At 50.6% G+C, this 15,198-nt stretch overlaps 1 protein-coding gene across 1 annotated transcript in view; it reads right to left on the reverse strand.

Annotated features, from left to right (window-relative positions):
- The window catches only part of LOC128812974 (hydrocephalus-inducing protein homolog), a 70,686-nt gene that overhangs the window by 26,348 nt on the left and 29,140 nt on the right, over positions 1 to 15,198 (reverse strand). The window contains exons 19-30 of the mRNA XM_053987704.1: positions 11,309 to 11,533; positions 10,537 to 10,680; positions 8,953 to 9,199; positions 8,251 to 8,584; positions 6,543 to 6,705; positions 5,941 to 6,039; positions 5,028 to 5,237; positions 3,750 to 3,878; positions 2,677 to 2,854; positions 2,105 to 2,202; positions 1,244 to 1,377; positions 146 to 282 (exon numbers count right to left, since the gene is read on the reverse strand). Coding sequence (XP_053843679.1) covers positions 146 to 282; positions 1,244 to 1,377; positions 2,105 to 2,202; positions 2,677 to 2,854; positions 3,750 to 3,878; positions 5,028 to 5,237; positions 5,941 to 6,039; positions 6,543 to 6,705; positions 8,251 to 8,584; positions 8,953 to 9,199; positions 10,537 to 10,680; positions 11,309 to 11,533 — 2,098 coding nt within the window. The remainder of the gene's footprint in view (positions 1 to 145; positions 283 to 1,243; positions 1,378 to 2,104; positions 2,203 to 2,676; positions 2,855 to 3,749; positions 3,879 to 5,027; positions 5,238 to 5,940; positions 6,040 to 6,542; positions 6,706 to 8,250; positions 8,585 to 8,952; positions 9,200 to 10,536; positions 10,681 to 11,308; positions 11,534 to 15,198) is intronic.

Consider the following 15,198-nt stretch of genomic DNA (forward strand, 5'->3'; position numbering starts at 1 on the left):
TGGCCAGGAGAGTTCTGCCTCTAAAGCTCCCAGCAGGGGCACTGAGAAGAAAAAGCTCAGAAACCTCCCCAGGTTCAGTGGCTTCAGCTAATCTGTCTGAGACACCTCCTTCAAGGCCACAGGAAGTGTCTCCAGCACTGCTTACCTGTGTCCTGCAGGACAGATACAATGACCTGGAAGGACACATAGATCTGCCCAGGGTTGGTGATCTTCAGAGTGTGTGTCTCAGTGTAACCCTTCAGGACAGGGCCCATGTCCAGGACATACTCGAGCAGGTTAACTCTGCAAGGAGGAGTAAGGACAGTCCTTAAACCACAGTCCTTAAGCATGGCTACATGTCCAAGTGGACAGAGGATACAAATGCAGTGACAATTTCTTTATTCACTGCTGTAAAATCTCAGCTCAAGCCCATGAAACCCATGGCCTGACCACCTGGCAATGACTTTGGGAAGTCAGGAGGAGTGCAGGTCCTAGGTTTTATCAGCTACTGATGGTACCAGAAAATACAATTAGTTTAAAATGGACATTGGCCACAGCTCCTCTGCCATGAAAAGCCAGTATAGGTGAGTCCACTGGGCCTCCACTGGTCTCAGTGGAACTGCCTAGCCTGGTGTACAGCCTGAGCGTGAAATTGCTCTGGGGTCTAGGAATAAGGTTTGCCTGCACAGGAAATCTTCATTGCTCTGCAACCAGATCACATGATCTGTTCTGCAGAGCATCTTCTTCCTGAATTGAAGCCTCCCGTGCTTGTGCTGCATCATGATGGTGCAAAGGGAGGGACCAAGTCACCTAGATAAGCCCTGCCACCCCACCAGGATTCAAACCATCTGATTTTGGGTTTCAAAGGGGTTTCTGACATGTGCAGTTCCCTTCTCCTTTTGTTTAGTGTGTTCTGTTAGTTGGAACCAAGACATCAGCTGGGAGTTGTCTCTTTCAGAGCTAGTCAGCAGGAACAGAATTTATGCTGTCTGGAAGGGCTTGAAGGTCTGCACTGGCTCCCCCAGCTCCAGGGACAGAACCCCACAGCTGTGGGGAGCTGAGCAGTCCAAAGCTCAGCGTGGTGCTGGGGAAGGGAGGACACTCTGCCGCTCCCATGTAGCGTGTCACAGCCGCCGGGACCAGACCCTTTCTGCAGTCCAGGCTATTCCCAGCTCTGCAGACACAAGGAGCTCTCAGGAGAAGGGGGCATGGCTGGGTGCTCCCCACGGGGCACCTGGAGATGGGGCTGGAAGGCCCTACTCACTTGACAAGACGCTGGCACAGCCCCTTGTCAGTGAACCTGCTCTTCAGGGCATGGGATGGGAGCTTTTTCTGCAGCTCCAGAGAAGGCTTCTCTATCAGCATCCTCATCATCTCTATCTGCAGCTGAGTGTTTGACTGAGGAAAGGGAAGACAGTGGTGGGTTAGCAAAGGTCCTTCCCAAGGCCCAGCTTGCACCTGAGAAAGGATCCCACCCTGCTCTCGTTGAGAGGGGGTGTGGGGTCCTCCTGTCTGGCTGCTCAGTGTCTGTGACACCTCCTGCTCTCTTTAGGCAGGACTTCATCTCCAGGGAAGTAACTCCAGCATCTTTGCCTGCCCAGACACTGTTAGCAAAGCTGATCTGGCCAGGCAGACAGACCAGCCAGGAACCTTCCAGAGCTCCAGATACTTGCCTGCCCCCAGCCAGTACCGAGGCAGCTTGGACAAAAACTGTCTGGAAAGGGAACCAGAAGAAGCTGGTGCCTCTTGGAGATGAGCACTGCCAGCACAGCCCCAGGGCACAATCAGGCAGCCGCTGTTTGGGTCTGTAAATCTGGCAGGGCTTGGGTTGGGACCAACAAACTCCCCAGCAATGACATGCATCTCCTTGAAAGCACCATCAACTCCATCCCTGGAGCATGGCTTTCAGGACCTCTCCCTAGGGTAGCAGGAAGCTGGTGCAGCCCCAGAAGAGACCATGAGCAGAGTGGCAGCCCTAGGGGCAATGCTGGAGTGACACAAGGTTGTCGGTGGGCAGGGAGGTCCCAGGTGCCATCAGGGCACCGGGGAGCTGCTGTGGGCTACCAGGGGCTCAGGTGATATGGGGAGGGTGGCATGTGCTAAACGGGGCTGCAGCTGTTCTTACTACAATGCCAGAACGAGGGATGTGGGGCTTCAGGCCCTGAGTCTTTGGATCCCGAGTCTTCGAGGTCTGACTCTTAGTGATCTCATCTTTTTCATTTCCTGAAGGAAGAAAACATCCACAAAGAGGAGTGTGAGCAAAGTGCCAGTCCCATTTAAGCTGGGAAGTCCCCGCCTCCCAACACTGGTTTCTTCCAGAAAGAAATCCCTCAAGCCATCTATGGAAACTGGATGCTGCTGTTCCTCTCTGAATCTCATCCCCTGCAATGTCACACAAATCCAACCCTGTCAGAAGCCCTGCCAGCCTCTCTTACAGCTTTCCCAAGCCTTTCAGTCTAGCCATCATCCTTCAGGACCCTGCCAGATGTGCTGGCAAGCTCTGCAGGATGGTTCCTGGGACAAAGCCCACATGGGATCCTCTGCTCAGGACTCATGAAGCAACCAGAGGGCTTGACTTGGTCTGGGAGTCCTGCAACCCTCCAGGCTCGGTGGAGGTTGGCATGAGCTGCCCTATGGGCATATGGTAGGGAACAAAACCAGAGGGGCCCTTTCTGGGGGCAGACAGGCTGTGCTCACCTTTGATGTTCCAGGGCAGGTTCACCCTGATCATGGGAAAGGACGCTTCTCCTTTCAGGCAGATATTTTCTGGGTCCAGGTCACCCACTTTAAGCTGGTAAGTCCTGCTGAAGGCTCCTGGTAATCCCGGCATGTAAGAGAATTTCAGCACTTGCTTCTCACCATGTGCAATGGAGCCCTGCAGGGACAGGAGAAGAGGGAGGGAATGCACCAGTGTTTGATGGGGGATGGCTCAGGGGACAGACAGGCTGAGGAGACAGGTTCTCATCTAGAAGAAACCATCAGACCACTTCACCTTTGTGATAAACATATTACAGTGTTGGCTTTCACAATTGTTAAATACCGTGTGTTCTATAATGCTGACTTTTGTAAAAGAAGTTTTACTAAAGTTGAGAGTTCTTTTAATGAGAACGTTGTGTTGTGATACCAGTGTTGGTGAAGAGTTGATGTAGTATTAACATTTAACCAATGAAGGAATGGAAACCTGTTGAATGTGTTGAAAAGTTACAAATGACCATCACTAGGACAACTGCACATGCTCCATCTGCCGAGCAGGACCCGACAGAGCACCCCAGCGTTCTAGCAGTAACACTCTATCCCTGTCCTCTCTGTTTATTCTCTCCGTTTCTCATTTTCTCTCTCTGCTCCCTCTTCTATCCCCCTCTGGTCGGGACCATGCCCTTTCTTTATCAATGAACAGTTTTCAGATACAATACTTGCTGCGTTTGTGCCTTATTTTCGTCCGAGAAATCTATCAAAAAGAATTCTCCTCTACTCCCCTTACAGCGGGACAGGACAGTGACCACCAGCACACTTGTGCCTCCCGCCCGTGTCTGCCTCTGACAGCAGAGCCACCCACCAGGCAAGGCCATGGGGGAGTCGATCAGGAGGGCCCTTGTTTGACCTGCTCTGACCCCAGCAGAAATTGCTTACAGCCCTGTCTCTGTCCGAGCTGGGTTTGGGGTTTTCCCCTCTGACTTTTTTCCCCCTTTCCACCCCACCCCCTCTTTTTTCCCTTTAACTCTCCTGGGCCACCTGGCACAGGGCTGGGGTCAGTCCCTTGTGCTACTTACAGTGGTGGGCTTGACCAGAAACACGCCAGGCAGACGCTGGTCGGCAGTGCTAGGCTTTAGCACCCAGTTGAATTCAGGCTTGCCAGTGTTTGCCAGGGTGACTGTGCGGTGATGAATTTCATTAAACATCTGGAGAGAAGGCACAGGAGCAGGAAGTTACAGACCCAGGCCTGCTGCTGGGAATCTCCTTCCTCTCTCCTGGGCTTGGAAGCAGACACATCATGGGAGCAGGGACAGAGAAATGAGCACTTGGGAACCTGGGGAACCCCCAGGCACAGGGCACCTGCAGAGGACCAGGGAGCTCTGGCAGCACACAGAGGTCTGGTAACAACCATGGGAGGGCCAGCAATAAATGAACCAGGGGACACAGGCCCTCTGCACTCTGAGGGGTCACCAACAGCCAGGAGAAACAGAGACAGCACCGAGGCATTCCAGAAGAAAAGGCATGCAAGTATTGGCAAGCAACATACATGCAACAAGGGACTCACACAGGGCAACACAGGGCCAGCAGCTGGGAATATCTGTGGGCTTTTGTCGCCCTGATTTTCAAGAGTTTTCTAAAGCCTTCTGAGTTTACATTCTTGTAGAGAACTTTCCCACACAACTTTCTGTAAACAACCTATTGTTTTGCATTCTTTCATAGAGGCGGAGAAATTTGATGTACAGGTAGGTTGTCCAGTGTCCTTGGAGAGGTGGCACGTTCACCCTCCAATCCACTGGCACCTTTTGAGAACTATAAAAGATTGGAGTCAGAGAAAATAAATTAGTCTCTTCATCGTGACCAAAGCTGTGGTGCGTCGTTTTTCCTTGTGTCATCTGGTGACAGGCTTTCAGCTGGACAAGAGTGAACTGGGGATTATTCTGGGACAGTCTCTCCAAATCTAGTGACTGGAAGCCCAACTTCTTCCCTTGACTGTTGTGTGGATTAAGCAAGAGCTTTAGACAAGAGCATTTCCTTGGAGGTCAGGCTTTAGGCATGGATGAGCAGAGGGACGTCTCAGGGACACACCCCTCAGAGCACCCCCACTGGGACCCTGCCTGCCCCAGGAGGCAGTCTTAGGTACCCTGAAAAAGAGGCACTCCCAGCATTTTGGAGAGGCTTGGAGATGGCCATTTTAAACCAGCTTGGATGCCAGATGTGTCCCTCAAAGGTTGTACTTCCAAGCCCCAGAGCCAACAAAGGGGCTGGGAAGGGAAGGGAGCCCTGGACCAAGGTGGGCAGGAACCTGCTGGCCGTGGTCCCAAGGAAGGAGCTGTGCCAGGGGACGTGTGTGGTACCTGAGAGCCACAGTCGATCTCCCGGGAGCTCAGGGAGTAGCTGACACGTGAGGCCTCTCCGGTCACCACCACCTCGTAGGTGGGGCCTCCCTCCACGTGGCACAGCGCCGTGACATTGCAGATGGTGTTGAGGTGGCCAAAGAAGGTGAAGGAGACCTGCTGGCTCTCTCCCGGCTGCAGCACACCTGACACTGGCACGATACTGAAAGCCTGGAGGACAGGAGAGATTGAGGTGTTGAGCACGGAAATGGATGCAGAAGAGCATCTTGGAGCAAAGTGTAGCTGTACCTGGAGGGGCCTATTCCCCAAACACAGCCAGAATCACCCTGATCTCATCCCGCATCCATGCCACTGACCAGTGGAGGGACCATGGGGAAAATCTTCTCCCATACTCACAGATCAACACATTAATTAATACATTACATTACAGTGAACTGGGATGTCTCCTGGCAGTAGAAATTCTCTCTGATGCACAACTTGCCTTTAAAAAGCATTTCTTAACTGCTTTTAGAAAGCAGTTAAAAAATAGGAGGAGACTCAGAACGAGAGCTCTTGGAGCTGAGCGAAGGCCCAGCTCATCTGACTCCTGAGGCTCTTCCCCTCTCTCTCTGATTTAAATGCTGCTTTCTCAAGGTGCTACAGCAAAAGCTCCTGCAAACATTTCCTATGGACCACCTGATGAGTTCCAGGGGGAGCAATGCCCTCCGCAGGTGCTGCACAGCGTCCTTGGGCAGCCCTACAACATGTCCTGCACTGCCTCTCCAGCAACCAGTGGCTCCAGCAGCACTTTGTGATGGGCCTGGAGGGACGTGAGGCCCCTCTGTGGCCAATGCTGAGGGCCACCAGTGGGACTGGGAGCTACAGCCCTGCTTGCCACACTGACAATGGGCAAGTGAGACAGATTCCCTCTTACCTTCTCCACTTCGAGGGGAGTGTGTGGCATGTCCACGGAGTGCCTGAATCCCACCAACTCTCGTGGGAAGCGAGGGGGTTCAGGCAGTTGTATTTGCACCTGAAAAACAAGCCATTTTCTATGCTGGGAGGAAGAGACAGCCACTTTGCAAAGTCTCAGGTTATAAGACAGCTTCAGGGCCACCAGTGCAATACCAGCTCTCGGGTGAAAGCAGACACCTGGAAACAGGTAGTCTGGCTGGGCTGGGAAGAGGGTACATGGAGATCAGGACTCATCACAGCTTGCTCTGGCAAGGAAGCCGGAGGTCTTACCATGATGCTGCAGCTAAAAGCCTCATCTTACATTGTGAAGGAAACAAGGCAAAAATCCCACACTCAACACAGGCCCGTAGGATCTGAGCGAGCTTCTCCAAGGAAAACTCTCCTGTTTCTCCCTCCCACTCACCCCATGTCCAGCCACTGGCCCTGCTGCCCAGCCCACTGTCAGGGCACAGGACAGCAGGGCAGCAAAAAGGGAGGTCAGCACGAGCATGGCTTCTTGGTGGCAGGCTTGGTGGCAGGCTGGGGAGGCAACACAAGCAGTAGGTGTACAAGAAAATCTACCTCTGTTCCTAAAGATTGGTTAAAATCCTGCAATTCTTTCAGGGCTCTGGCTGCCTCCTCCCTTCCAATCTTGAACTGTCTCCATTGAGATGACAGGCAACCCAAATAGGTTCTCTTCCCCTTTGGTGGTTGGGGTTTGAATTTAGGTGGGTAAGGCTCATATCTGGAAAACAACATAACTATGAACAGGGACCTGCAGAGGGAGGGAGGGACACCTGCACGAGCAGCTCCTGCTCAGGATGCAGCCCCTGGGTGGGTGCTGGCACGTTGACCTGACAAACGGTTCGATCCAGCCCTTCCCAATCCAGGCTGGAGCAGGTCTGTTCTAAGGGCAGCCCAGGGATGACACTGAGGGAGCAGCAGTGCAGCAGCTGCAACTGATTGCATTGAGCAACTAGAGAGGACAGGGATTAACACCTTGTGGGGATGCAAAAAGCACAGTGAGAGAGGAAAAGACAGAGAAGGCAAGAAAAAAGGTGAGATTTGAGGCACCAAGGGGCAGACCCAGCCAGTGACGAGCCAGCACAACCCCCCCAGTGCCCAATGCCAGAAACTCTGCAGCTCCACCAGGTATTTATCAGGAATGTTTCCCTGACACTGCTGGGGGGTTGGCTGACATTTTCCAACACTCCCAGGGGACTCAGGTCACATTCCCCATTTTAAATTGAAGCAGGTGCTCAGGGTAACTCTGCTTGTGTTTCTAATGCCACGTGAGGGACACAGTCAAGCCGTGCCTGCCTGTCACCCTGCTGAGCTGCAAGTGCTCCCCACACAGTCAAACCTGACCTGGATGCTCCGTTCCCAGACAGGCATTCAGGGCCTGTAATGACCTGCTCCCCAAAGAATCACTGTCTTTTGCTATGTAGCCTGTTATCTAAGGCTGGGCTTCATTTCTGGATGAGGGGCTCTCTCATCATAGCCCCCGAGAGATCCCTAATCATCTAGCCCACTGTCTTTAGTTGAATGAATGGTTTGAGGCAACTTCCCAGGACCATGATGCCCAGACAATGACATTTTTCACTCTAAAGCAGAAACTCTCTGGGAGGCAGGGATAGGAGATGATGTGATGAGCAAGTCCTGCTGCCAAGCAGTTCAGAACCCATAAGGGACATGTTGCAGTGGGGAAAAGTCAAAATGAGTAACAAGGGTCACAAAAAAAGGGAGTGAAGAATCCAAGGTGTCCACTGAACACTGACCCCTGGGAATGAAATTGTCCTGGCACTAAAGGAGTTGTCTCAGCAAAGAAGGAAAGGGAAGGTAACAAGATGTTCAGCATCAGCCCAGGCACTAAGTGGCTCTTTCTCTGGTCTTGGGACTTTCTGGGCATCCTGCAGCACAGTGCAAGGGAGGAAGGCAAGGAGCAGAGAGCAGCTCCTGCAGAGAGGACCCATCCCAAAGCAGAGGGGCCAGAAGGGCCTCCAGCAGCACTGTGGGAGCTGGGACTAGGAGCCCTTCATCAAGGTGGACACTGCCTCAGGCCACAGAGGTCAGAGAAAGCAGCTTTCACCCCAGCTTTCCTTCCCAGGGGAAACCCCTATGGGGGCTAGGCAGCACCAAACTGCTGGAAAACCTATTCCCTGAGCATCCAGCCTGACCACGGCTGGTCAGCGTTATTTGTCAGATCCTAGGCCAACAGCTTTGTTCTTTGCCAAGTACAATCAGGACACCAGCAAGAAGAGCTTCAGGGAGAGGACAAAGGTGCACATACCTCAACTTGTTCACCTGGCTGTCCGAATGGAATGACCAGTGGTACTCGACGGGAAGTGGGCTGCGGTTGGTGATCTTCAGAGAACGCACTTCTTCAGTGCCAGCCACGATGCAGCCAATCTCCAGGGTGCCGGGCTGGATTCGGAGACTTGGGAAGTGGACTTCTCCCCGAAGGGTGATACGCTCCACAAAAGGATGGCCCCTGACCATGTCTATCTTCAGAACCTTCTCTATTTTCCAGCTCTTAAAATCCAGTTTATAAGCTGGGTCAAATGCGATGTAGAGATGACAGGTCTCCCCTACACCCACTGTCACAGGCTGCAAGGACACAAACAGTAATTAATCACCTGTGGCATGATGTCCCAAGGTCTCGACAGCATGAAACAGCAAATGCTCAAAGTGTGACCCCAGCATGGGCTTCTCAGTTCATAGTTCATTTCTTATCAGCAGGGGTCTGACTGCAGGCACCACAGTCTAGTCCAGGATTCCCTCAGGCCCACGTTTCTGTGCTCAGCCCCAATACAAGGGGGTGGCTGCTGGAGAGCTGGCATGCTTTCCAGGAGACACCTTTACTGCATGGCTTGCCCAGACCCAGTTGCCTGCTCCCTTCTCCCTGTGCCTTAAAGCCAGGATGGATCTTCTCAATTCACATAAGATTTTGATTCCTTCAGCAGCTCTGCTGATGCAGCTCAGGCCAGCCCACTGCTGATACTGCAGAATAAACTTCTTGACTCAAGGAGCTCCCAACAGAAAGGCACCACCACATCCCTCCTCTTCAGACCCCACTGCAGGAGTCCAGGGCTGCTCACCTGGCCGTCAGGGAGGGGCTTCTGGTCCTCATCACAGACCAGGAATGGCTGCTCCAAGTCCAGCATAAGGTCCAGTGGCAGCAGGCAGGTGTTTTTTAAAGCCAAAGGCTGGTACTGCAGCGTCAGGACATCACTGGGTTTCTATGGAAACAGGAGAGAAGGAAAAACAGCCTCAGCCAGCCACAGACCTCCTTCTGCTTCTGCTGCATCTCACATTTTTCAGCCCCAGAAGTGCATACATTTCTGTTTACCCTTTCTATTTGTTTCTACCCTTCCAGGAGGTTTTTCTTTATAGCAGATGCTTCTCATCTTTAGAAACCACAGCATCCTCTGGAGGACAGGGAAACACTCCCACGTACAGATGAGGGAACAGGCCCCTGAGAGGAGGTGGCTGCTTGAACAAAGATCTAAAGCAGAAAGTGAATCCAGACCATTTGCCTCCAGATTTGTCTCTCTATTGGGCAGAACAGCACTAGATGATCTTCACACGCACAGAGTCATTTCTCACAACCTTATTGGCTCTAGCAGCCTCAAAAAGCAGTTTGCCTGCAGCATGTGTCCTGCAGCCCTGCTACAGGGACAAGGTGTCTGTGGTCTCAAAGCTATGATCAGCCCAGGCTCTTCTTTCCTGTCTATGCATTGTGCTGGGCTTCCTGCATGGTTTAGAGAAACCAGAGACTTTGGGGAACTACTTCTGGATGTACTGATATCAAACAGGTGCTGTGCCGTAGTATGCAATAAATCAGTTTGTGTGTGTGGCATCGAGCAGAACCCAGGCAGAATCAGGGAGAGCTGAAAAGCTTCTAAATTACATCTGAACTGCCTGTTCCAGGGATTCTGTACTTCAGTGGAAGCCTGGCAACCAGAGGAGACACCTGAAACTACAGAAACCAAATCATGAACCATCTTCTCTTTTTCAGACAACTTGCAGGAGACAGAAAGATGATGCTGGAGTTGGGATCCAGAGACTAAAGGGCATCTGCTCTGCCTCAGTGTTATCAGCACTGCAGCTGCAGGATGTCTGGGGGTCCTTACAAGCAGCTGAGGCTTAGGAAACTGCACAGAGCTGTACCATATAGCTATACCACAAAGCATCCATGCCAACAGCAGAGAAGCCAAAGAGACACAGGAGATGATGGGTTTTTCCTTGTCAGCCTGAGGAATTCACAGGAATGTCCATTTCTCCCAGCTTCCCTACAGCATCAGTGTACAGACATCACCGGGCCTTGGAGGATCCTCAGAGCCTCCCTTTACAGTGAGCAGAGAAACTGGCATTTCTCTGGAAGTGCCACCATCTCCTTGGCAGTGCAGCTGTAACTGCAATTTTACTTTGGGGACGTTAAATACCAGTCTCATCTCTAAAAGCATCTTCACTCACTTTACAGAGTGCCTCAGGAAGGGTAAAGAGGGGCTTTAACACAAGCACACAGCCCCCTCAGCCATGCTCTTAAATGCCAGGATGCAATCCAGAGACTTACCTTCTCCACCCGGAAAGAGAATTGACTGGCTGATGCTTCTATAGAGGGGTGAATGAACTTGCAGGTAATGATTATTTCTATTATCTTCTCTTTGTGGCTGGTTATCCCAATGGCAGCTTCACAGAACACATAATCCTGCACCTCCTGCATGCAAGAGTCACTTGGCAGCAGTGGGTGGTGGCAGGGCACCCTGCAAATGCCCTGAATTGGCTCAGCACCCACCACCCACCACGGGCCCTATTCCTGCCACAGTTACAGTCACTGCCCCTTTTTCTTCCTGTGATGCAGCTTATTTATTCTGTGCTCAATTGCCTGTAACACTGCACCCCAATAACCACAAAAGGCACTTGTGAGAAACTCCCTCCCTTCACATGGCTTTTGTTTTACTCCGTGCTTACCCCAGATAAAGCACTTGGCACTTGTTTCATTCACTTTCTTTTTGGGCTTCTAGTCTAAGTGTAACTTATTTCTCTGCCCTTCTTTGCTGACTCAGCATGCAATACTGCTTGCCCCAAAAGAGCAGTGTTTCCTTCCACCCCTACTTTGGGATCAGCACTGGGTTTTGGTAGCTGTGGAATCACAGTAAAGTCTTAGCTGGTCTGGTGGTGGCCAGCAGGGAAAGCAACTGGTGCTGCCACAGAAACGTGTGGTCTTAAACCAGTTTTGTGAAGGCCCCTCCTCATTTCCCCAGGCAAATGTCAAGGGATGTGGGACAAGCCCAGGGGAGGGGATCTGATGGTTCCCCAGGCTCAGCCCGTGGTGGGGACCTCACCTGCGAGATGTGGGAGAAGCCTCGCAGCACCATGTCCACAGACTCGCCTGGCTGCAGTGTCCCCGTCGGTAGCTCCACCTCAAACACGGGGGCGGCACGTTTGGGGCTCTGGGAAGCATCTTTGGGGCTGCTGAGGGCTGAGACACTCTGGTCCTTCCCCTTAGGTGGGCTGTAGCATTTCGCTTTCCACGAGAGCCAATGCACACGGTTGCCTCTATTTGTTAGCTCGAACCGACGAATACAGGGAAGGTGGCTAGAATAGAAGGCAGGATGGAAAATAGTATGGGAATCGCTATTTCCCTGGTCATCAGATTGCTCCCAGTGAGCAACCTGAGGTGTTAATAGCTTGGAGACTGTCTTCATTTCCAGCTCTTAATGTGGACCAGAAATGGTGTCTGATGAGCTGCCCTTCTGTAAGAGCCCGTCTGAAGCCCCTCATTTTCCATTCTGCCTTCCGATTGCCACGAGAAAGAATCCCTTCCCCCACTGCAGTTCCGGCTTAGAACAGGACACAGCACAGCTGGAACCACTGAACCGTCACGCTGGCTGTTCCCAACAAGGCCTGGTAAGAACTTGGCAAGGAGTTGGCAAGGACTTGGCAAAGACCTGACATGGACCCAGCACGGGACAGCCTGATGCACAGCCTGCTTCTAATCTCCGTTCTTAAGCCAAACGAACTTTTGGGGGTGACTCCCATGGTCCTACATTGAAGACCCCTCATCTGCCTCGTTACCACTGTGACAAACAAAGAATGAGAACCCTCCTCCCAAGGACTGAGACTGAGACCCCTGCTATAGGGAGGAGGGGAAATTGGTGGTCTGACCACTAATGACATGACCTGTTTCCCTTCAGTGATTCAAATGGACTTATTCTTCATTGTATTCGTCTTGCTTTGGTGGTTTCTGTGGACTCACCTGTTCCCTCGGGGCGATTACAATGGACTTTCATTATTACACTTGTTCCCCCCTCTCTCCTCTGTGGACTATAATTGGACCCGCGAGTCGACCAGAACTTCGAAGACTTCCCCGACACGACAGACGGATCCCCATCGTCCGGACCGCTGAGGATCTTGCCTGTGTTGGTAGCTATTCCCATACCCCTCTTCTCTCTCTCTCTCTCTCTCTCTCTCCTTTTATCTCCTTTCCGATCCCCACTATCGCATTTACTGTTTTGGCCCCTAATAAAGGTGCATTTGTTGTGATTAACTGACAGTCCCTTGTTGTTTGCCTTTTTTGCACTTTTGGGATCGGTGAAAAGAACCATCACGACACCCCGCAATAAGCGGATCGTGACATTAAAATTGGTGTCACAGACAGGATTTCTGTCTAGACAGAAGGGTTGCAGCTGAAAAGGCACCCACACTGTCTTTGGAAATTCACAAAGGATCCCCTAGTGCAAAAGGCGGGACACTTGTTTTGTTGTTGTTGTGTATCTGGTCTGGGAAGGAAGGGACAACTTGAAGAAACTAAGCAGAGCCTCCCAGGCAGATTATTGTCCTTTCACCCAGCCAGGGAAGCGAAGGGCGACACAGCGAGGGCTGTGTAGTTTTGTGGAACTTAAGTTTGTACCTCCCTGTCGTGGTTTTGGTCCCTTCACAAAATGAGTGACAATCTCAGCCTTGAAATTAAAGCTGAATTTTATGCACTACTAGCCAAACACAATGCCAGACCTTCTACGGAAGGAGAAAAATGGGCACAGAGTAATTGGTTTAACTTAGAAAATGTTATTGATAGAGTGTGTTCATTACAACATGAAACAAAATTCAAACTGGGCAAAAATAAAACTATCTTATGCTCAGTTTTGGGAGCTTGTCTTATGGCAGCTATAGAAAATCGCTTCGAGCGAAGAAGTGAGGAACATGCTATAATAGACTCCCTTCAAAATCTAGTTGAAATTTTGCAAAAACAGTTATATGAAGCAAAAAATGTGATCTATGCATTGCGAGCTGCCTTAACAGAGGAACATGTTAACAAATCACATAATGCTGATTCCTCTACAGAGCCTGAGGAGAAGGAAACTCCTCACATTAAACAAATCTATCCTCATCAAGAACTTGAAGCAGCAAGTAATTGTGGGGAACATTGCTGCCATCACTTGAGACCCTTGATTAAAACTATCTCAGTGTATCGCTATCTCAGTGATGATGATCTCAAACCTCACATCACAACCAAACACATACCATCACAACTAAACACTGCCACCGAGCTAGCTAAGCTTAAAAGGGAATACGGACACCCTCCACATGAATCAGAAACAGAATATGTTTTCTGGGTGTCCCTCACTGGTGGTGATCAAATTAAATTAACTGAACAGGAAGCCAGTGGGTATTGGGGACATGGTGTCTTCTTAACAACAGGAGATAAACGTGACACATGGTCCCTGACACAGCGTGCAGCTTTTTGGGCCGGGGGAACAAGCCCCTTGGAAAGGGGAGATCCCATAGCTAGAATTAGTACCCCCGACCAACTCTTGGAAAATGTGCACAAAGCTGCTTGCCTGCAAATGACTCACAAAAAGAAATGAATTCCTGGCTTTGAATCCCTGATGCAATTACCTGTGAAGCCCAAGATAATGACCCCTTTAATTTGTGGGCTTCCAGAATTACTCAAACCTACAGCAATTCTCCTTCAAAAAACTATAGCAGCTGTATCTCCTGTAGAAAGACCAGATAGATTTCCTAGTAACCAGAAGGACCCATTTGTTCCCCTTTATGACTTGTTGAGGAAAGGGGTGAAATGGGATTGGAGTCTTTCTCAGGAGTCAGCATTGCAATTGCTGATTTTTGAAGCAACAGCTCATCAAGCAGTGACCCCTATCCATCCTACAGATCCTTTCCAGGTGGAATGGGGATTTGCCTCCTCAGGGCTGTCAGTACACATATGGCAGCGGGGTCCTGAGGGTCCGACAAGACCTGTTGGTTTTTACTCCCGTGGTTCCAAAGATGCTGAGAAAAGATACACTACCTGGGAAAAAGGATTGTTTATGGTTATCTTAGCTTTCATAGAAGTATAAAAAATTGCACGAAAACAACCAATTGTATTGAGAGGCCCCTTCAAGGTTATTAAGACAGTCACTAGTGGGACTCCCCCTCCTGACGGGGTGGCCCAGAGGGCCTTAGTGAGAAAGTGGTATGCTCAGGTTGAACATTACTGTAACTTCTTCTCAATGACAGAAGGATCTGTAAAAACTTTAGCAATCCAAGAAACTGAGAGCTTGGACAAACCTGCCTCTGTAATCAAAGTAAACCCTCCTTTCTGCCCCGAACAATCAGCAAACTCCTGGTTTACTGATGCTTCTGCTAAAGGGAAAGGAAAAGTATGGAAATATAGGGCAGAAGCCCTCCACTTTTCCTCTGGTGAGCAAATTATTACAGAGGGAGAAGGTAGTGCACACATTGGGGAGCTGATAGCTGTCTGGAGTGTTTTTCAACGAGAAGCACAGAATTCCTCTTTGGTCTGCATCTACACTGACTCCTATGCTCTGTACCAAATGATCCTAATAATCCAGCTCATGACCCTGGCCAACCTGTTCTGGTGGACCTCTCTTACTATAGGACTAGTACCACTTGTGCTGAAACCCCCTCTGAATAAATATGCATGGGAAGCCTCTGGTGCTCTAGGGAAAGAGCATTGGACAAATACATGCTGGATAATTCCATCATTCTAACTTTTCTGCCTCTCGGCGGCAGAATTCTGTTGTGTTTACTTTTTCAGAAGAACTCCAAGGGACATGAAGACCACCTAATCCATGATAAAACTGGTAATACTTTTCTGCATCCTACCACAACCCCATGGCCAGAAACCAGCTGAGTGACCGTGGTCTGAAATAATTGTGGTAGCATGCAGAAAAAGTGAAAGGATCTCTTTAAGCACAAAAAGGTCTGCATGCAC

This window comes from Vidua macroura, chromosome 11 (assembly GCF_024509145.1).
Source record: "Vidua macroura isolate BioBank_ID:100142 chromosome 11, ASM2450914v1, whole genome shotgun sequence".
NCBI classification, from domain to species: domain Eukaryota; kingdom Metazoa; phylum Chordata; class Aves; order Passeriformes; family Viduidae; genus Vidua; species Vidua macroura.